This window comes from Aulostomus chinensis, chromosome 15 (genome assembly GCF_037954235.1).
Source record: "Aulostomus chinensis isolate RoL2024-O1b breed Wild chromosome 15, RoL_Achi_v1.0, whole genome shotgun sequence".
Taxonomy (NCBI): Eukaryota; Metazoa; Chordata; class Actinopteri; order Syngnathiformes; family Aulostomidae; genus Aulostomus; species Aulostomus chinensis.
Window position 1 is genome coordinate 22154569 of NC_141334.1, and position 24000 is coordinate 22178568.

At 40.5% G+C, this 24000-nt stretch overlaps 1 protein-coding gene across 1 annotated transcript in view; it reads left to right on the forward strand.

Annotated features, from left to right (window-relative positions):
- uvrag (UV radiation resistance associated gene) overlaps positions 1–24000 on the forward strand; it is a 136501-nt gene that overhangs the window by 79749 nt on the left and 32752 nt on the right. The window contains exon 13 of the mRNA XM_086226780.1: positions 1798–1873. Within this exon, the coding sequence (XP_086082906.1) occupies positions 1798–1873 (76 nt within the window). The remainder of the gene's footprint in view (positions 1–1797; positions 1874–24000) is intronic.

Genomic DNA, 24000 nt, shown 5'->3' on the forward strand with positions numbered 1-24000 from the left:
ACACACACATCTGTTTTTGTGTGCTGCCTCACAATCCAATGTGTTTCACTGTTTGTGCATCGTGTTCCCAGCTATGGAGATGCATTTCTCTGTTTTAATAACAGAGCAATTTTGCACCATTGACATCAGCTCTTCCTCCCTTGGGGCAGGCGGGCGATATAGCTCCAGATTTCAACTACATTTGCAGAGAATGTAACATTATGAACAATTCGTAAAAACCCTCCAAATGAAGAAATTTTCTTCTCATTCTTTGAAAGCATGGTTTCATTTTGGGTGAGGAGGATTAAGTTTAGGTTGAAGGTAAAGCATTTCCAAATGAAGTTTAGAATAGGGCACAGATGACTATAGACATAATGAAGGTCACAATCAGATCACAAAATGGCAAGAAAAGATGAGTCCAGGCTTAAGCCTCTAGTAGCAAGAGAAAATTCCCATTCTGGATGTCTGCATTGTCCACGTTGGGTCCTCACTGAGACACCTTGTTGACATTGATGGGATTTTCCCACCTTGCTGAGAGAAACATTTCTCTTTGTTTCTGCTCAGAAGTGGATGGATATGCTGTTAGGACTCCTCTGCTCCTGTTTGATATTTCACTTTAAGGACGCATAGCAGGGGCGTCTGTGGGATGAGGCCAGAAACCCTGACCCAACTCCTTCTACTGTCTGCATGCATTACAGATTGTAAACGCTGCTGAATACAGGAATGGGCACTTTCTATCATGGGACAAATTCATTGCAGAATACAGAGCTAAAAAAATAACTAGGGCTGTAATCTCCCAGTCGACTGGTCGATTTATTAGTCAATATGTTCTGGCTTGACCAAAATTCTGATTGGTCGATTTTTTGCCATGTTAATTTCATCAGGAGGAAAGTACCGAAAGCACCCCTGTTTCACAGATTACAATCTATCTTTGAACACCCCTCTTGTTTAGCTATTTTGGACTAGCCCGTCCCACTAGAGACAGACAGACTGAAGAGTACTAAAAGGCCAACGTCTGGTGGTTTGATGAATGTATATTTAATTTTGACGGTTTCATTTAAAGTCAGTCCTCGTCCACCATGTCAAAGACATCTGCAGTGTGGCAGCATTTCATGAAAATAGATAAAGGAAAAAAAGTCGAACGCAAAGTTTGCAAACAACAGTTTGCATATCACAGCTCCACTACAAACACGGCGTATCACCTAGAAACAGTAAGCTAACTTGTCCACCTTGGGCTGCCCCATCAGTTTTGAATATATGAACATATCAGAATTGATATTTCAATGTTTTATTCTAATAATTGTTTTGTTTTAATTGTAAAAATTCTTACAGTGGACTTGCCCTTTTGTGTTTGAGTCAAGTTTTAAGTTAAAAGTCTATTTGTGTCTCAGCCGCGATGCTGAGCTCCTCCGTTCAGTCTTGCTCTTTGCGCAGGACAAACGATAGTGTCGGTCAATTATTATTACGTGACAAAAACAATTGTCTAAATATTCCTCAACAGGTTTTGTGCTGATAGTTGGCACAGTATATTTTTCATAGATAAAATTAGTCAATTTTTAGTCAAAATTTGAGGGCTTCAGCCGACCAAGAATTTCCTTGGTTGATTGCTGCCTTAAAAATAACACGTTTGAATTCCTTAAACTAGAATTAGCAATCAAAAAAATTTCTTTATACCCCCCTCCCCCTTTAATGACATTGTCATGTGGGAAGACCTATACTGCTTTTATGGCTTGTAAACCTATGTTAGAAGGGTCACCTGTGTTTCCAGAAAAAATATCCCCTAATATCAAGTTAATCTTTTTCTCCTGTTTTCCACAGGTTTCCTTTGTACCCCAGAGGAGAGCGTTTCCATTTTGAATATGGTGTCTACTTGCTCAACAAAAACATTGCTCAGGTAAGATAGCAACTCACATCCACTACCCTAAAGGTCACTGCCAATAAGGGTCTTACTTGAACACTGGCACTTCTTTTGACAAATTTGAGAGCTTGAAAATTTAGAGAGAAAGAAATCAATTGGTATTTAACACTTATGCTTTGGTGTAATAGTTATATGTCATGCATTCTGGCCATGACTTGAGTTACGTTGTTGAAAAACTCCAAATGAACCCCAAGTGAAGTACAGTACATATGTCCAGTATCATGAAGGAAATGCCCCCCCATTGCAATAGTTCAGTTTACCGATCTGCTCTTAAAAGCAAACATTCCCCTTGTTTATGAAGTGGTAACAGGCAAACAGAAAATTATATAAAACTCACAAATCACTGTTTTTTATGTTATATTTTACAGGTTTATTGAAGTGATTATATTCAAAATCAAATTAAATTAACGTTTTTGTTTATCCTAACCCTTTCAAAAAATAGGTAATTGAAATGATCAGTGATGGTCAGCATAGGCAGAGTGGAAAACTCTTGCTATTGTTTATACTTTCTAGCTTTATAAACTACATAGAATATTTGTACCTTTGAAAGAGCAGGCAGTCTGCTCTCCCTCTCTCATCAACACATCACCTGAGAAGAGATTTGACCCCCTGACCTTCCAGTGTGTTAACTAGGTTGATTCTCTGTATTCCACAGGCATTTAGCATTGATGTATTCCTTTTCTGGTTTTCCTACTTATATAGCCAGGGGTGAAAGGCCTCCACTGAATACGACAGGGCAATTAGCTCTAGCAGGTGGCTTGCTTCAAACCGCTATGCCTGAGGAGGTTTGACTTTTCATACGAGACCACAAGCTGTTAACCAAAATCCCCTTCTGCCATCTTCCCACCAGAGAACAACAACAGCAACATGAGAAAGTTATAAGAAATTTCTGAGTCAGAATAACCAGCAGAGGGGGCTGCAAAGCAGCATGTTGTGTTTTTACTGGGTATAGTTTATCATGTTTCCAAATCATTTGTGTGTTACGAATCTTAATTATATTCAATAAACTGGGTTAGTATTACACATTATTGATTTAATATAGGCTATGTTGCTAAACTCTGGACTTGTTCTGGATTTGTCTCTGCTCATTAGTTAGGGGCAGCATTGCTTGGAAGAAGAGTGACTGTCTAGTAACCGAAGGGTTGCTGGTTCGATCATCCCCTTCTGCCAGTGACCATGTCAGAGTGTCTTTAGAGACACTGAATCCACATGTACAGTAAGTGCCTCGGGAGATATAGTTTTTCACAAAATCTGATTCTCAGCAATAAAATCTGAAGCAACATCAGGAAATCTGTTGTTTTTAAATGCTTCCGGGGAGTGGAGTAATACCCATGACTTCTACCAGGGATGGCAATGTTGCGTTACAGCTGTGTTGCGTTATGGTAGCTGCGATTGTGGCCATTCTAGACAGTCATTCCACAGCAAGAGCTGTTTCGTGTCACAGGAATGTTCCAGAAGCTGTTTACAAATAACAGGAAATATGCTGCCCTCTGTATAATTAAGTCATCAGGCATTCCTCACATATTCCCACCTGTTTGACAGCTCATGTTTTACATCTGAATGCTTTTTTGGAATCTGATTGCCTGAGTTTGATTTTATAGATTTCATTTCACATCTTTGGTTGACAAAGATTGCTTTGAAACACCGTATGTACTATTTTCTGCTTTGTTTGTTTGATCTTCTTTTTTGAAACTGCTTATTTTTGAGCTGGAAAAATATCTTAAAGAAAATACAGAAAGTGCTACTCTTTCATGAATACATTGTGCAATACTACATAAGACTTCATTGCTGGAAAACAGATTTGGATAGAAGCTATTTCTCCTCAAGGCATTTACATGTGTCTTCTATCAGTGGTCAAATTAAACTTTCAGCAAGAGTAAGCATATAGTCGTACATCAAATGGCACCCAGTGGTTAAGATTCATGAAATCAAAATCTGATTATGATGTGTGTCTTTGATAAAAAGGGTAATAGCTTGGGGTTGTGGAAGTTCAAAAGTAAGTCTTTACATTGAGATTATGACTGCACACTAGATATTCAAAGGCAGATGAAATGCATATAGCACCTTGTGAATTTACATGTATCCCTCACATTGGGAATGGCTGTGGCTAATGAGGTCAAGTTGTCATGGGAAGGCTCCTGGTTTGATCCAGTGTTGAAGTGTCCTTAAGCAAGTCACTGCTCCTAATGCCTTTGCAAACAGTCTATGAATGTGTCAAGTCAATTTTATTTGTACAGTGCCAAATCACAACAAAAGTTATCTCATGACACTTTACAGGTAGAGTAAAGTGAATGTGTGTTTGTTCATTTGCATGAAGCTGTTTACTGTCAGAAATTGTTCTTGTGATTGAATTTTGTTCATGAGTCTGGCAGACATTTTCCTGTGTCTGTTCCCTCCAGTCCAGGTGTACTTCACTCTGGGACACATGTAGGCATCCTTTGCCTAAGCTTTCCAGCCTTTCTTTAATTTCCATTGTTGCTAATAAACAGTAAGCTGTCGATAACTTTAACTCTGAAAACAAATTTTTCTATACGGAAAATATATATTATTCTTCCATTTCATTGAGGTGAAAAATGGTTCAAAGGTTAACACATATTACAATTAACGATGAACAAACACTCATTTTAATGTGTATATCATCATTTTGAGATCACCTACAGGAAATACTTATGTTTTCCTTATTTTAATGTGCCAGTGTAGCCTCATTAAAATTTTAACTGAAAGTATGGTGACATGCACTTCATTTGACTCAGCTTGGTGGAACATGTTGCATGATAAAATTTCAGCTTGGATTAAAAGTGCCCTCCTTTTTCTTAAGTGTGCTAGATTAAGGCCACATTCATGGTGAGTTATCAGGTTAACTCCAAAACAATTTTAACAGTGCCCCGAAAATAATCCAGATCCATATGATATTGATAATAGACTGCAGTTAGAAGACAGAGGAAGTAGTAAATATGTCATTGACAATAAAACAGAACCCACTCTAAAGGAAAACTTGGAGGTTTTTTTGGTTAAATTTTTGAGGATTTTATTCATAAATGACTGCTTTACTGAACTTAACACAGTGTGTGATACAAATTCATCAAGGCATAAGTCAAAAGACATATTTAAGCTATTGCTATATTTAAAAATCAATAAATCAAAATGGCTGCCATAGGAAATTTGCAACAGGGTGGTGTGGGATTTGGTTAAAGGGTTCTTGTGTTAGGGTGCAGAATCGAATTTTGATTGGATGTAGCAGTAACAGGGGCAAACAGGTGAATATGTTTCTTTTGTCTGTAAGCTTGTCATGTGCTGCCTTCTCTTATTTCCTGTTTTATCCACTTGGGCACATTGTTATGAAACAGGCATTTTGGGCTGAATAGAGACAAGTGATGAAACACAAAATCTCTAGGTTTTAGGTGTAGGGAGTAGGCACAATTAGTACTCAGTCACAAAGTATGGTATGTCATATTATGTGGGCCTTCGGTACAAGAAACCATGTACTGGGAATTAAGACTGCAAATATGTGGCAGTCCAAGTATGTCAGCTCAAGGTTCACCTTTTTTCTCTACTGGGGAAAGCCTCCCACATTTTACCATGTTCCAAGTCTCTGGGCAATTTCACACCATGATATCCAGGCAGAGTGCCATGCTGGTGGTCTGGAGTATACGTCAGAGTGCCTGCTTCCATTAAGAGTGGCAACTGTGGCTCTATAAAACATAGTGATGACTCATAGGGGAGTCGACTGTGTTTAGTGGTTAGTGGAAGTGGCAGCAAGTGGAACAAGAGCTGGTTGGCTGTAGGTATTCTGGGAGAAGCTATTTTGAAAGATTGTAGGTGAACTAGAAAAATCAACTTTTACTGAAGTAAGAAGGAATGAGGAATCTGTGAGTCCAAGTCTAATGGTAAACAGTAGAGGTAGACAAAATATTCAGTGGGTGATTAATCTGGTTTATTGTTGGGCATATCAATTGGCATTGGCCAATACCAGCTCGCATGGGGCTGCTCAATGTTAAGAAGTATCTGCAGATACCTCAGTCTGCAGGCAGCTTTGTCAGAGTGGCCTCTGTGGAACAATGTTCGTGCTTTCCCGTGTCCATTTCACCGTTCTGCATTCTATATAGTTGCTGTGGGGCTGCTGGTTACCATGTTACTCGAGAAAAATAATAAGTAAAGTACATGTAGTGAGAAAATCTACATAAAGGCCCTCTGTGGAAATGTTTTTTTTTTTTTTTTGTATTATTCGTTGTTTTTATTGCTCATATACTGGATAAGGAGATTTTAAGCTGATGTGAAAAAATGAAATGTTAACTGTCCCGGTTTGTTGCCTGTGTTCGTCAGTAGGCTTGTTTCTTTGTGAGGGAATTAGGGCACAAAGCCTCACGGATGTGATGTAGTGTTTGTTCTTGACTTGCTTCTCTTCCTTTCACTAACAAAGAGCAACAGTTAGCTAGCAGTAATTTAGAAATGAAGTCCGATAACACAAGCAAACAAACGGCTTTCAGCACAGCACAGACTCCAACATGAACTCCACATAAGCATAATAAAAGCAAAGTTAAATCTAGGGAAGGCTAGGGTTTGATTCACAGAGGGAGTTTAGCTCTGCTTTGGGGATAAAAAATAATCCAGAGAGGGGGTCTGTTCTACTGAAAAGGTAAGACATGACTACAGAATATGTGAAATATAATGCAATGTTTTATTTTACTTTCCTTATGCTAGATAATGCTAAGGTGCATGTTAATGTGGATGCTAGCCAGCTCCAAGTATAGCGACCTCAGCAAAATGCTGTACTGTCTTTACTGGAGAATGTTCTGTTAGACAAGGACTGCATTATGATTCTGACTACCTGAGCTGATGTTGTTTGTTAGAGTGCCAACCTGCAGTTGTCAAATTATTTTGTTGGGGATTTTTGAGGAAATCAATCAATCAAGCATTGACGTACCCCTTCACAGCCCACTTGACTGAATCCTCAGATAGCAGTTCCTACAAGACACTTCCAAAATTTGATGAACATCTGTGCATTAGAGGACTAAGACATTGCCAGTGAAATTCACTGAACGATGATGTCCAAACGATCCATCAACCCTCTGCCGCAGACACTCATTGACGAAGCTGCATCTCCTGTCACGGAAGACGGAGATTCTTAGTCTTCCGATTGTCCCGTGGCTAATGATAAATTTGCCAGGGCTTCAGGGTTTCCCATGGCTGATGACAGAGTTGCGGGGTCTTCAGATGGTTCATCTGATTTCCAAACTGCTTCTTAGCTTGTTTTTGGACCAAGTTGTGTAGCCCTCTATCATAGGTTGCATAGCAGTGCCTTCTACCCCTTGAGGTGGTAGTATTAAAATAATTCAGCTGAACATCAGAAACCAGTTCTGAAGACGGAAGCATTCAGAGGTTTTAATGATGTGGATCCAACAAAAGGAACACATGAGGGAACACTATATACAAGACACCAAATATACACAGTTTGTAATTATTGGTGGAGGGCTGGAGGTATTTAGATAAATAAGTAAATAAATAAATAATAAATGTGTACATAAAGTGACTGCAGTGGGGGGAGGTGACAGAGGAGATAAAAGTGTCCGAGTGACTCTCAGCGTCATGAAGCGTTTTAGAGTCTCACTGCTGTTGGGATGAATGACCTGCAAAAGCGCTTCTTCCTGCAGTGAGTATGTTTCAGTCTCTGACTGAAGGAGCTGCTCAGCACACCCACGGTTTCATGCAGAGGGTGATGGGGATTGTCCGTGAGCTTTGCTAACATCCTCCTCTCACCCACCACAACCACAGACTCAAGGGGACATTCCAGCACGAAGCTAGACCTCCGCACCAGTTTGTCGATCCTGTTCCTGTCTGTCTGTGCATCCGCCCTCCCAGCAAGCTACTGCATAGAAGATGGCGGATGCAACAACAGAGTCATAAAAAGTTTTCAGCAGAGTCCTGCAGACTCCAAAGGACCTCAGTCTCCTCAACAGATGGAGTCGACTCTGCCCCCTTTTGTACAGGACATCAGTGTTAGTTGACCAGTCCAGTTTGTTATTGAGGTGAATGCCCAGGTACTTGTATGAGTCCACTGTCTCTATATCTTTTCCCTGGATGTTCACCAGTGTAGTCGGGGGTGACTTACTCCTGAAGTCTATCACCATCTCCTTCGTCTTGCTGGCATTGATCTGCAGGGCATTGACGTCACACCAGTCGACAAAGTCCCTAATGACCCCCCTGTATTCCCAGTCGTTCCCGTCCGATACGCATTTGATGATGGCCATATCATCTGAGAACTTCTGGAGGTGGCAGTGGTCCGAGTTGTATCTGAAGTCTGAAGTGTAAAGACTGAACAGAAAGGGTGAGAGGACTGTGCCCTGTGGCACCCCCGTGCTGCAGACTACCACATCAGACACACAGTTCTGGAGCCTCACGTACTGTGGTCTGTTGGTGAGGTAGTCAATGGTACATGTGGTCAGCTGCTCGTCCTCTCCAGCTGCCTCCAGCTTCCCTCTCAGCAGTGCAAGCTGGATGGTGTTGAAGGCACTGGAGAAGTCGAAGAACATGACCCTCACAGTGCTCCCCACCTGCTCTAGGTGAGAGAGGGATCGGTGTAGCATGTAGATGACTGCGTCATCCACCCCGATGCCGGGCTGGTAGGCAAACTGTAGGGGGTCCAGCGCTGAGCTGAACAGTGGGCGGAGGTGGTGCAGGATGAGCCTCTCCATGGTCTTCATCAGATGCGAAGTCAGGGCCACAGGTCTGAAGTGGTTTTGCTTCCTGAGGTGAGCGATCTTCGGCACTGGAACCACGCAGCAAGTCTTCCAGAGTTCAGGAACCCTCTCCAGACTCAGGCTCAGGTTGTAGATGTGCAGGACCACCAAACAGAGCTGGTCTTCACAGTCCTTGAGCAGTCTGGGACTGATTCCGTCCGGACCTGCCGCCTTCCTGGTGTTTGTCCTCCTGAGCTGACTCCTCACCTGATCAGCTATGAGGCAGAGGCTGGGTTGGGCTGGTGGAGGGGATGTGGCCGGCTTTGTTGTGGGTGGATATGTGTGTAGATGTGTGGATGGGGGTGAAACAAGGTGGTGTGACGAGAGTGCAGGTAGCAATAGCACTGCACCAGGAGAGGGGAAGGGGGGAGCATGCGGAGTGGGGTTGATGGAAGCTGGGGGGAGGGGGAGGTGTTAAGTGGCCCAGAGTTGAACCTGTTGAAGAACAGGTTCAGTTCGGTAGCCTACCCCTGGTCAGCAGAGGCTGTGGCTCCTCCATTGTCGTCAAAGTGGCCAGAGTTTTGTTCATAATTTTGCTACATGTGCTTAATGCATGATTAGCATATTAGTGAAGCGACCAAATCCATGTACTTCATCCACTGGTTCATTCTCATTCATTTTGTCTAATAATCCCACATAGAGTATCTTCCATGGTTAAAGCCCTTCTTTAAACTCTTCACCACTGTAATATAGTCCCCACTCTTGCTAGCCTGTCTCCAAACAGTAGCCACATAAGCTAGCATGTTCCAAAACATTAGCCACTCGTCTTACAAAAGCTGAGAAAAAGACTTTCCTCACCATGGAAACGTCCCCCACACCAACAACCAGAACATGCGTGTGCAACAAGATGATAGCTGGGGCGGAAACCCACACCTGCAACATGCCCAAGACGCTCTTGCTAACTGGGTCAGCTGCGAGCGCTGTGCGCGGCTGTCGTTCAAGACCCATTGGCGCAGGCTGGCCCACCAAGCCAACCTGTCTGCAGCGAATTCCATGATGGGGGTACCCAACCCCCCCCCCCCCCATTCCAGGAGTGGAAAAAGGGAAGAGCATGTATAATGCAGGAGGAGATCATCCATCCATTTTTATAGTCTATCACTTATCCTGTTAAGGGTCACAGGGGGGCTGGAGCTTATCCCAGTAGCCTTCAGGCAAGAGGCAGGGTTCACCCTGGACTGGTCGCCAGTCCATTGCAGGGCCAACACATATAGCCAGACAACCTTTCACACTCACAGATGCTCCAGGTACTCTGGCTCCCTCCCACAGTCCAAAGACATGAAAATGGGGACTAGGCTAATTGAATACTCTAAATTGACTGTCGGCATGACTGTGAGTTTGAATGGTTGTCTGTCTATATATGTTGGCCCTGCGATGGACTAGCGACCCATCCAGGATGTACCCCACCTCATGCCTGAAGGCTGCTGGGATAGGCTCCAGCCCCCCACGACCCTTAACAGGATAAGTGGTAGAAAATGGATGGATGGATTGATTTATCCTGTTTAATGTGGATGAGTAGTCCAGATGTTGCTTCTGCTTTCGGTTGAGGGATTAAAAATTGCACCCTGCTATTGCATATTACCTAAGGTTACCCTCCCGTGACCCTTAACAGGATAAGCGGTAGAAAATGGATGGATGGATGGATGTTTCTGGACCCACACTGGCACGTACAGTCCTGAGCATGGGTTCAGTGACAGATGTGGGCTTACCTTGTGACTGAGGTCATATTAATAACTGGTCCTCGAGGTATGCTTGTTTGGCAGTATGGGAGTTTCTATATCCCATAGTGAGATACTGAAACTAATGTTGACAGGGAACTTTAGGTTAAGAAATTAACCCCGGTTCTTGCAAAAAACATGAATGAGCTATCTCACCAGACCACACTCCTTGCCTGAAACGAGGAAGAGGTGTGTCTTGCTCAGATTGAATAGATGACATCTCGGGACAAGCACAGGGAGAGTGTCCCATAGTGACATACCTCACTCATGTTTCAGAGAATCAGGGTTAATTTCAAACACGAATGAGTGTAGGAGGACATACAGGAGGAGAGAGAAGCCCAGTGCACCATGAGAGATCCTCTAGCAGTCTAAGCCTATAGCAGCATATTTAAGGGCTAGCCTACGTCAGCTTTTATCAAAAAGGAAGGTAGTAAGTCTGCTCTTAAACGTAGAGAGGATGTCTGCATTCCGGACTGAAACTGGGAGATGGTTCCACAGGAGGGATGCCTGATAGCTGAAGGCTTTGGTTCCCAGTCTACTTTAAGAAACTCTAGGAACCACTAGTAATGGATAATAGGGGACTCTGAGGTCTGTCAGGTATGAAGCTGCCGGATTGTCGTGGCTTTGTATGTTAGAAGAAGACCTTAGAATTTTATTCTGAATTTAACAAGGAGCCAGTGCAGAGAAGCCAGTACAGGAGAGACATGGTCTTTTCTACCAGTTCTAGTCAATACGCGGGCAGCAGCGTTTTGGACCAGCTGGAGAATCTTTAGGGACCTAATGGCCTGATAGGAGGGAATTGCAGTAATCCAGCCTGGAAGTGACAAAAGCACTGCTTAGTTTTTCCTGCATCTTTTTGAGACAGGATGTGTCTGATCTTAGTAATGTTATGTAGATGAAAGAAGGCTGTCGTGGAGATTTGCTTAATGTGGGAGTTAAGGGACAGATTCTGATCAAAGAGAACTCCTACGTTCCTTACGGTAGTACTGGGGGCCAGGGTAATGCCATCTAGGGTACCTACATTATCTCATGAGATAATGTGTTCCTACAATGTTTTGGGCCCAGCGCAATAGCTTCAGTTTTGTAGGAGTTTGATAAAACCAAATTGTTGGTTATCCATGTTTTTAATTTCCTTTAAACAGGCATCCAGTTTAGTCAGCTGATTTGTTTCATGTGGATGCATTGATAAGTGCAGCTGCATGTCATCTGTATATAAGTGAAAATTAATCAAGTGTTTCCTTATTATATGACCTTGTGGAAGCAGACACAGAGTGCAGAGGAGTGGTCCAAACACAGACACTTGTAGAACACCATTGCTGACTGTAGTGGTCTCAGAGAAATAATAATTAGCACGTACAAACTGAGATTGACCCAGTAAATATGACTTAAACCAGTTTAATGCATTCCTTTGATGCCAATGACATGTTCCAGTCCCTGTAAAAGTGAGAGGGATTTGAATGAGGAAAGCTTTTGTGGTGTTCTTTCAACATCATTTCCCACATGCCCTTATGCTTTACAAATGTTAGATTGCCTCCAAGTCATGAATACATTTTTGATGCCCCAAATCTAAAAATGTACATTAATTCAGAAAAATTAACAAGATGCAACTTATTGTATCTTATCTGTGTTAAGTGTTTTTTCAGGGAACATATCTTAGTAGATTATTTATAACTATCCCCCTTTTTGTGTTTTAGATCATGCAGGTATCCCTCTGGCTCTCTGCCCTCTTAACTATCATCTCTCTATTGCACCTGTAGTTTTGTAGTCACCATTGATCTCTTTATACAAACGAGTAAAGCCAGCGTGCTATGGCTTGGATTTTTGGTAGCTATTCCCATACCACTCTTGATATGGACCCAGGGAAAGCGCAAAACAGGCCTTGTATTCCATAGAAAGTATTTATGCAACATTTAAAGAGCCTGATCATATTTCTTCTGTTTTTTTTTTCTTTTTTCTATCATTAATTTTGACATTTTCTGAAGCAGTTGGCATATTCTTGACAAAACATCCTGTTCCATTCAACTATTAGGACTTTCAAACCTTTAAAGAAGTACTTACAGTGGTACAGTCACCTCTTAAATCTCTTAAAGTCCTGGTCCATATTAACCAAACCCAGGCTTAAACCTGCACCTCCGTCTAAGCCCACAGGCTTTCAATAACCACACTGTGTGGTCCCTGTTTTCCATCACAAACATTTGTTGTTAGCTACAACTTGCAACTATTGCCATTATTGGCCAGAGGCTGTTCCTAGTGGTACCCTTTTAACAACAAAAATAAGGAGCTTGCTTCTTCCAAAACAGACCTTCACCTTACACTGCCATATCAAGGAGTTTGTGGAACAGAGGAAATGTGTCTCAGTTGTTTTGCTTGTTTCAACTTCCAACTTCAGAACCAATACAGTTTCTGTTGAGATAGAGCTGGTGGATGTAAGACCTGTAAGATGTAAATTGTTTGTTGCCTGTCAATTCCCACTTACCATCAGAAAAGAATAATATAATTTATAATCCAATCTTAGACAACAGTTGTAAGTATATGTCACCATTCTGTGGTTTCAAGCTGTGGGTGTACTGTATGTACATAGTGAGGCTGTCAGTGTGTTGCCATTACGACTGAGCTCCAGGGTTTTATGGGAATTCCTCTGGACAGCCACCTATGACTTTATGAAACACTTAAATTCATCTAATTGAATTTCGACATTTTGTGGTTGGCTTCGAGGTTTGTCTATCACCGCACTGACATACCAGAGTTCCTGTAAATATAAGGGTAAAAGTAAATGTTAATCCTGTTGCCGTGTGTGTGTGTGTGTGTGTGTGTGTGTGTGTGTGTGTGTGTGTGTAAGAAAATTCAGGCATCTGGCAATTGGATTTGATTACAGTTGTGGGAGAGGAATTGATAAGTAGTCAATTACTAATGTATCTTAATAAGAGATGCATTCATACAGTCACAGCATTGATGCATATTAATTATTTTTCTTATTAAAAACATAATTACATTTTTGTTCTGTAAGCTTTCCCCCAAATTCTGTATTTTCTGTTTTAATTTTTCTGCATTCTGTGATTGTATAATTTAAGCACATTTTCTCATCAGAAAGCGGTGTGTGCGAATATTATGAATGCAGACATCAATCAGTACTTGTGCTCATGTCAAACAAGTAGCAATTTTTTTCAGGTGGTCTGGTATCAGTTTATGCTTGTTAAGATCAGTCAAAGTAAGATAAGCCTTTATTGTCTCCCTTGGGACATTCAAGACAAATATAGGGGATGCCACAGCACACACATATATGCATAATTGTCTCATAGATGGAAAATGACATTGTACTTAACATTCACTCTCACATGCATAAAAGTAGGAGGTACACTCAGAGTCAATCAATTTATATTTTGCATAATTTTTATATGTTCTGCAATGTCACAATCATTTAAGAATCATAAAACATTTCCAAATTAATTCTTTGCTTAAGCTAATGTCTGGCACCTTTTCTTTGCTGGTAGTTTGGAATGTTTAGGATTAAATAAAGAATTTCATCGTTGAGTGAATGCGTTGGTCAGTTGCTTGCATCCTCAGAGATGCTGTGTTCAGTTTGATTAGCTGCTGGCACAAAAGTGTGTCGCCAAGCAATAAAGTGTCCAGCATGTCTGAGATGAAAAGGGATGGAATCATACTTGGCCCTCATTGGAGTGAATACATTGCATTTTTTTTTACATCAAAATATCCTCACATTGAGTGCAGTTAGTGTGTAAGCATGTTTTTGGTGAATACTGTTTGTTTGAACTCTTACCAACAACATGTAGACAGGGCATTAATGATTGAATGTAAATCATTAAGTGATCCAGATAATTTTATTGTAGGCCTTGACCCACATGCTCTGGATCATGACGTAAAGATGATGTAGTTAAATCATCTGTTTCCTAACATGAGTGCGAAATTGAGACGATACGTTAATTAGCATGTTTCATTTGCATTTATGTATCTATTTTCTTCTACAGTCAATCAAGATAATCCTGTTTTGATAATAGTTTTAAGAGATGTTCATCTGTCTTTTTCCCCAACTTCAGACTGGCTTTTCTGGCTATTGGAAAGTGTTGGCTGCTCTGCTCTATCACTGACTTAATAATGTGTCTTCAGTTTCCAGCTGGTTGGAATTTGTAGCAGAGGTCTGTTTGTTTAGAGCCTGCTTCTGTTTTTCTTTTTTTTTTGTGTTGTTTTTGTTTTTCCTCCCACTGCATCTCATAGTACCATGTCCCTTTTCCCATGATAAAGTCTAAAAATGTTCATCAGTGTTAGGGGGTATTGAAAAAGGAAAACAAACTACATTCTTGATGAAAGGGGGAGGAAAGCCCATCAGACAATTTTAAGCAATTTTTCTCTCTGTCTCCTTATTTTAGATGTAGATTTTAGTTATATCATTGAGCATCGCCATATCAGCACTAATCAAGGCACACAAACAAAAGAATTTAATTTGCTAATGTGTTTTGTAAATTGTTATTTGGCTGGTCAAGTTTAGTTCCTTTGGCCTAACTTGACATGAAACTAGAGGGCAGAGCCCAAGTACATTTTATGTCAACAGGTTTAGAAAAAAGTGTTATTCTTGTTAATTCATCAAACCTTCTGTGCTGTCATATGGATGTTTGGGAATAAAGGCGTTCATCATGAGCTCAGGCTCATTGACATTTAACAGTTCTTAGAATAAAACAATGTTGGCCACATCTGGTTAGTATTAAAAAAAAAGAGCCATCCTGGCTGTGTTGGTCCCTCTATCCAATGCTGCTCCTGCTCACATATGGGTTTCATTATAGCCCTTTGACTCTGGCCAATCAGCAGCTTCTCATCTGAGGTAAAATGCGATAGTTCTTTAAGTGGTACTCTCCATCTAGCATTAGTCTTTTTCTGAATGGAAATAACTGCAACAATCCTTTTCATCAAAAGAAGTTTCACTTCATTAGGGTAGTGTTTTCTCTATCACCTCAGATGTCAGCCTCCATTACTCTAGAAGAAGGACGGGATATGAGGTGTTCTTGCTGTCGTGTCATCATCTCTGCCATCTCCTCACAGCTTTCCTTTTCATAATGAAGCGTTTGTGATATGTCCAGTCATGTTGTTTTAGGGGTTGTGTAATCATTTCACACTTATTGGAGAAAAGAGCCTAAGTGGCTCATGAAAGGTGTTCTTATATAAACACAAGCTCAAGTTTAATAGGGAAAGAGGTCACTTTTTGCTGGAAATAATCAGTGTCAATTATCAACTGTTTTCTCTGAAACAGAATACTGCTTTTTTATCAGCTGCATACAGTTGTATGTGGTTCTTGTGGTGTATGTGGTTCTGAGTGTGTGAAGCAGGGGTCTAGGTTGTAGTTACACATATCGGCTTCAATCGGGATTTCAAAGTGGGAGGCTCCAAACAGCTTCAGGGGAGGCTTAGTTAACAGAAGGGAAAGATATTACATGAGTTACTAGACTTATTATCTAAGCTCAACTGTTGAATGTCTCTGTGATCAAGGTTTACCCAGGTTTGGAAAACCTGTGGTGTGTGCAAAGGGAAGCTGATATAAGGCGCTCCCACCCACCTTGTATTACTCGCTTATATCAGCCTTGTCCAAGCTTAGCCCAACCATCTCAGACTCTTGGCTTAGAGTATATTTGTAGACTCAGTATCTCAGTCATTTTAGTTATTGACTCACTCAGGTTGTTACCACCCATGATGCTAAAGCCAATTTTGCATCCAACTAGAAAATATAAATTCAAAAGCATATGCTGTAATTCTATTATGTAAGCGCATGTGTTTGACTTCTGTGTTTGGACCTTGAATCATTGGGTTATTTGACACAGTTATTCTTAAGAGAACAAGAGAATTGGTCCTTGCAGTGGCTGTGAAAACTGAGTAGTTCACCTGTCAGCAGCTCTGTCGTAATTCATCTGCTCTATGAACAGCAGTGAATAGTGAATAACATAAATGTACATCATATACCAACACTACAGTGGATCAAATATTACTGCCTGGAGGGATTATAATAGGATTTATGTTGTGCTCCATTGTGTTGGACAAAACGAGAGGGAATTATTCCTTGGTTTTATATTTGATACTTAATGGACAGAGGGGAAGCAGAGGAAGAACAAGAGAGGGTAAAGGCTATTGTAGGGGTGTGTTTTACTGTTGTGTAATTATTGAACAGGGATCTATGACTGTTTGTGTATGAATGTGTTTGTGTGTTTTGGTTAACTGGTTAGGGCCTGAGCCCCAAAGGGGATGAAGACACTATTGTATCTGTTCTGTTTCTTTCTTTCTTTCTTATTCCACCACTTTAGACCTCAATTTGAGCCCCTAAACATGCTCAAAAACTCACCAAATTTGGCATGCACAACAGATGAATAAACTGAAACTTATTAATAAAAAACTATTAAGGGTGTCTTGTTGTAAACCACACTAAACATCGGTTGCTAATGAGACAAACGTCACTATTTAAAAGACTGACAAGGAGAGTTGAGAGTGACGGGGCATACAAAAAGATTGGAAGGGCAACTTCATTCATCCTACCTAGTTTCTTGTCACTCAAACTGTGCAGAGATTAAACATGTTTATTGTTGCTAAGGATGTTTTGATCAGCGTATCCACTCATGTCTATCACTGACGTTTTGAAGTCTTGATGAATTACCGTCTACCCTCTGTTTTATTCTTTGATCGGAGAGAGATGGAGCAAGAGATAAGCTAGAGAGGCATTAGCACTTGATAGGAGAGCTATTGGCACAGCCAGCATAATTTATCATATTCCTATTAGTCAAAGTTAACAGCAGAAGAAGGAGAAATCACAATATTACTGACTGTTTTTGTTTTTGTTTCTAAGCATAGCACAAAAGACACAAATGCACAATTTTCTGGCAGAAAGTTTGGCAAAGCATCGTCTCGTGGCACATCCTGATAACATGTCACAAGTTATGTTAGGCATGTCCAACATCTTCAGTTTATAAATAACCTGCAGCTTGTTGTTGAGGGAAGCCACGTTCAGTCATCCTCCTGGCCAGACTTTCCCCGTTTCTGAAATGTTCTAGTGAATGACATCCTCTGCATGGAGGCTGAGAAGCTCGTGGCTCTCAGTTGGCCATCTTCCAAAATTTTTGATGTCTCTTGAACTTGGAATTCGCAGGTGAAGTTTTCCTGTGTTTTTTTTAAAGTCCCACTGGACAGGATACATTGTCACCATGCCCCATAACTCTGTGTTGGAGTGGACGGACTATTCAGATCAAACTCACTCTGGCAAAAATAGTAGGGTTGGAGGAGGGTAAATTGGCATGGCGATCCCCCCCCAGCCTGTGTCACCCAGGCAATTTGGGGACAAAAACACGGCTTTTGTGACAGTGTGAAAAGGGCTTGTGAGACAGGCCCCTCTTTCTGTGTGGTCGGCAATCCACCACACAGACACAATGGTTTCAAACCATACACTCATGCCGGTCTCTCAAGGAATTGAATCAAGTCAGCTGGATAAAGTTATATGTCTGGAAGACGTTTCGACCCTTATCCGAGTGGTTCCATCAGATCGTGCTGTTCCCATTGACTAGCTGCTTGGTCTCATTGGCACACACATTTCATTTGGGAAAATGAGAGCGCTTCTCATTTGAACAAATGGACATCATAGTTTGCACGTGCCTCTGTTTATATCGGGTAGGAGCGGGAATTCACCAAAGCTATCAAAGGTGAAGCAGGCCTAAGAAGAGGAGGCAGCCAGTATTCCCATGTTGTCTGGCATCTATAGAATTGCATTACAATACCATGCATTTGCTCGTCTGATTGACGCAGCCTTTAAATAGCATGCATAACATTATTAACCAAAGAACAGCCTCTTGGTCTATTGAGGAAATGTTTTCTGGTGTACCAAAATTCGAATGCATCATGGAGCCAGACCACACTTCATCAACATATTTAGACAACTGTTGGTGCAGTATGAGGGCAAATTAACTTTTTAGCTACAGTGTGATAGTGCTTAGTGTAAAAATGCCATATACACTGGCTCAAAACTAGCGATGAAGCTTGCGCTTGCCTGAGTGCCAGCTTGCGCCATGTTTATAGATCATACAGATAGGGTCCAATATATGAGAAGAGTGTTACCAGTCAGGAAAGGTGAATTTCTGACGACACTTTCAATAATATTTCCTGAATATGAGCTGTTGCAATCAAGAAAATGTTATGGTGTCTGCAGATTTACAAATAACTGTCAAAACTTTCCTTCCTTCCTTCCTCTGTCTTTTTACTCAACAAATATAACCCTGCTTAATGGATTGGCTGGAGGTCTTACCAGTCGAATATACTCCCTTCTGTGATTGTACTTTTATTAGATGATTTTGTATTTTATTAGTATAACCTCTACTGTTTCTTCTTTTGGTTCTAGTACATTTATGATCTTTTATTTCTTTCATTCGACTGGCCTCATGTATTTTTATTGCACTTTAGATGCATTTATGCACTGAACGCTATATGTGTTAACTTGCTGCTGAATTTATTCCTCATTGTTATTGTCCACTGTTTTGTACTATCTTGCGTACTGTCCTTCTGTTTATGTTGCCATGTACTGTATGAATGTGGCTGCGCACTTTGTGCCCAGACAAATATCCCTTTAGAGACAATACATTTTGTCTCATCTTACTTTAACTAATTAATGGCAGAGACCAGGTTTACTTGTGCTTTGCTATCTTGTCTGATTGGTTTGTCACCTGTCGTAAAGAGATTATAGTCTGTGCTGTGCAGTTTCAGATTCACAAAGCAGTCCAGATCTTGTTGGGTAAATGAAATGATTGTGGTTTAACTGATAAGATTAACCTTGCGATGTTAATGGTTGATTAACTGGTTAATGTGGAAATCCCCATTAGCTATTCAACTTTTAGGCATACATACTCAGTTGGTTTTGATAGCATTAATGCAGGCCAACTAGAAGTGTGTACTGCACAACTGCGAATGAGTGTGTCTGATTTGGATTGGATTGGTATTGCTAGATACTCAGTATTAAAGGACTGGAGTTGGATGGGGAGTAAAAAAATTAATCTGAGCATTCTTTGTAACTAGATATTTTAATTGTGTTTTTTTATTCTAGCAGAGTTACTACTTGTGTATGCTTTTTCATTTGCAGAGCAGCACTCATATTTTTACGAATTATTTGTTTCTTTTATCACTGAAATCTCAGCAGCCTCCTTTGTACTGTGACTGGACTAAAGTGATTACTTTTTGAACCATATTTCAAATTATTTGTACTTTGCCATACCATTTAATTTCTGAAACATAACATGGATTTAGTTTTGCTCGGTGACTTTTAAGAAGTTAACTGAAATGTCCTATCCAATCTGTAGGAGCACGATCACAGTTGTTTTGTCCATTTATCACTTGGATATCTGATGCTTCTATGAAACTATATATGAAATAAAAGGTCAATAAACATGGTGTTTACATGACATTACATCTGATACACATAATAGGATCTCCCTCCATGAGGAAATAGGAATGAATATGAACCTCTTGTTTTATCCTCACCAAAACAAATCTCACTCTTAAAGCCATCCAAAAAAATCACAATGCACCCATTTACAAGGAGCCAGTGTCTGGAGGTTGGAGAGAAATTGGCAGCTAAAAACGAGGATAAGCACCTGCCCACAAACCATATATTCATCCTACTCTCTGGCCTACTATTTTCATAGGGACCTTGTGGAAACACACTCCACATATAAAATAAGATTTCCCTTGCAAAATACCTCAAAACTTCTCTTACTCCAAATGAAAGTGTGATCGAGCTGGATGAAATTGAAATAATGTTTCAATGACTTTTTGGAAACCTGGATAGAAATGAGGGCAAAGTCTGCCGTGTTAATGTAGCGTGTGGTTTTATAAATAAGCCGTTTAAATGTTAATCAATAATTAGAACTTTGACCAGTTAACATTGTGCTTGAAAAAATATAAATAAAATAACTCTCATTAATGGCATTCTTATTAAAGCTTCCCAAATCTGACCACTTTAGATAAGTTCTCTCTCTCGAAATTCCTGGGAATGTTAGTAATCTAAGAATTAGACTCCCAACCTTGTTGACATGTCACTGCTTCTGAATGAGAACCAGTAGACAAGCTGTGTGTTCTGCTTACAATGGAGATAGGCCTGCTCTGTTTATTTCATTTTGTTATGGGAGAAATTTTTTAATTACAAGTTAAATTAGCAAAATGACTGCATTTGGTCAATAACTACTCAGTAGTGAGGGGAGGAGGAGTTTTAAGTTCAAAAATATTTTCCTTTATCTGACATCTAGGCTTTGATGCCTGTGCTCTCTGTCAAGGATTGGGTGTTATATTTGTAATTTTAAAGTATTGACTACAACATTGCTGGTTCATATGACAATGAGAATCTTGTGTGGGCTGAAAAATGTGCCACTAAAATCTGAATTTACAAATACACACACATTTATGTGTATATATATATACACATATATATATATATATATATATATACACATATATATATGTATATACAGTATCTCACAAAAGTGAGTACACCCCTCACATTTCTGCAAATATTTAATTATATCTTTTCATGGGACAACACTGAAGAAATGACACTTTGATACAATGTAAAGTAGTCAGTGTACAGTTTGTATAACAGTGTAAATTTACTGTCCCCTCAAAATAACTCAACACACAATCATTAATGTCTAAACCCCTGGCAACAAAAGTGAGTACACCCCTAAGTGAAAATGTCCAAATTGGGCCCAACGTGTCAATATTTTGTGTGGCCACCATTATTTTCCAGCACTGCCTTCACCCTCTTGGGCATGGAGTTCACCAGAGCTTCACAGGTTGCCACTGGAATCCTCTTCCACTCCTCCATGACGACATCACGGAGCTGGTGGATGTTAGAGACCTTGCGCTCCTCCACCTTCCGTTTGAGGATGCCCCACAGATGCTCAATAGGGTTTAGGTCTGGAGACATGCTTGGCCAGTCCATCACCTTTACCCTCAGCTTCTTTAGCAAGGCTGTGGTCGTCTTGGAGGTGTGTTTGGGGTCGTTATCATGTTGGAATACTGCCCTGCGGCTCAGTTTCCGAAGGGAGGGGATCATGCTCTGCTTCAGTATGTCATAGTACATGTTGGCATTCATGGTTCCCTCAATGAACTGTAGCTCCCCAGTGCCGGCAGCACTCATGCAGCCCCAGACCATGACACTCCCACCACCATGCTTGACTGTAGGCAAGACACACTTGTCTTTGTACTCATCACCTGGTTGCTGCCACACATGCTTGACACCATCTGAACCAAATAAGTTTATCTTGGTCTCATCAGACCACAGGACATGGTTCCAGTAATCCATGTCCTTAGTCTGCTTGTCTTCAGCAAACTGTTTGCGGGCTTTCTTGTGCATCATCTTGAGAAGAGGCTTCCTTCTGGGACAACAGCCATGCAGACCAATTTGATGCAGTGTGCGGCGTATGGTCTGAGCACTGACAGGCTGACCCCACACCCCTTCAACCTCTGCAGCAATGCTGGCAGCACTCAGACGTCCATTTCCCAAAGACAACCTCTGGATATGACGCTGAGCACGTGCACTCAACTTCTTTGGTCGACCATGGCGAGGCCTGTTCTGAGTGGAACCTGTCCTGTTAAACCGCTGTATGGTCTTGGCCACCGTGCTGCAGCTCAGTTTCAGGGTGTTGGCAATCTTCTTATAGCCAAGGCCATCTTTATGTAGAGCAACAATTCTTTTTTTCAGATCCTCAGAGAGTTCTTTGCCATGAGGTGCCATGTTGAACTTCCAGTGACCAGTATGAAAGCTTGTGAGAACAATAACACCACATTTAAACACACCTGCTCCTCATTCACACCTGAGACCTTGGAACACAAATGAGTCACATGACAAGGGGGAGGGAAAATGGCTAATTGGGCCCAATTTGGACATTTTCACTTAGGGGTGTACTCACTTTTGTTGCCAGGGGTTAAGACATTAATGGTTGTGTGTGGAGTTATTTTGAGGGGACAGTAAATTTACACTGTTATACAAACTGTACACTGACTACTTTACATTGTATCAAAATGTCATTACTTCAGTGTTGTCCCATGAAAAGATATAATTAAATATTTGCAGAAATGTGAGGGGTGTACTCACTTTTGTGAGATACTGTGTGTGTATATATATATATATATATATATATATATATATATATATACACATATACATATATACACATATACATATATACACACGCACATATATATATATATATATATATATATATATATATATATATACACACGCACACATATACATACACATACAATGTGTGTGTGTGTATTTGTAAATTCAGATTTTAGTGGAACATTTTTCATACACACACGTGTATATATATATACATACACACGTGTATATGTATATACACAAACACGTGTATATGCATACACATACGTGTATATGTATACACACATGTATATGTATATACACACACAGACGTGTGTATATATATATACACCGATATATATACACACACAGACACGTTTGTATATATATATATATATATATATATACACACACACACATATATACACACACACACACACATATATACACACATTAATATATATATATATATATATATATATATATATATATGTATATATATATACATACAGACACACACACACATTAATATATATATATACACACGTGGACAAAATTGTTGGTACCCTTCCGTGAAAGAAAGAAAAACCCACAATGGTCACCGAAATAACTTGAAACTGACAAAAGTAATAATTAAAAAAAATTTACTGAAAATTAACTAATGAAAATCAAACATTGCTTTTGAATTGTGGTTCAACAGAATAATTAAAAAAAACAAACTAATGAAACTGGCCTGGACAAAAATGATGGTACCCCTTGAAAAGATTGAAAACAACATGACCATAAGGACATGTTAAACTAAGGTGTGTCCAGTAATTGGCATCACAGGTGTTTTCAAACTTGTTATCAGTCCGTCTGCCTATTTAGAGGGTGAAAAGAAGTCACTCTGCTGTTTGGTATCACACTGTGTACCACACTGAGCATGAACCACAGAAAGCTAAGGAGAGAGTTGTCTCAGAAGATTAGAAAGAAAATTATAGAAAAGCACGTTAAAGGTAAAGGCTATAAGACCAGCTCCAAGCAGCTTGATGTGCGTGTGACTACAGTTGCACGAATTATTCAGAAGTTTAAGGTCCACAGGACTGTAGCCAACCTCCCTGGACATGGCCGCAAGAGGAAAATTAATGACAAATTGAGGAGATGGATAATACGAAGAGAGCCCAGAACTTCAAAAGAGATTAGAGGTGAACTCCAAGGTCAAGGTACATCAGTGTCAGATCACACCATCCGTCGCTGTTTGAGCCAAAGCGGACTTAATGGAAGACGACCGAGGAAAACTCCACTGTTGAAAGCAAATCATAAAAAAGCGAGACTGGAATTTGCCAAAATGCATGTTGACAAGCCACAAAGCTTCTGGGAGGGTGTTCTTTGGACAGATGAGACAAAACTGGAGCTTTTTGGCAAGTCACATCAGCTCTATGTTCACAGATGCAAAAATGAAGCATACAAAGAAAAGAACACTGTACTACAGTGAAACATGGAGGAGGCTCTGTTATGTTCTGGGGCTGCTTTGCTGCATCT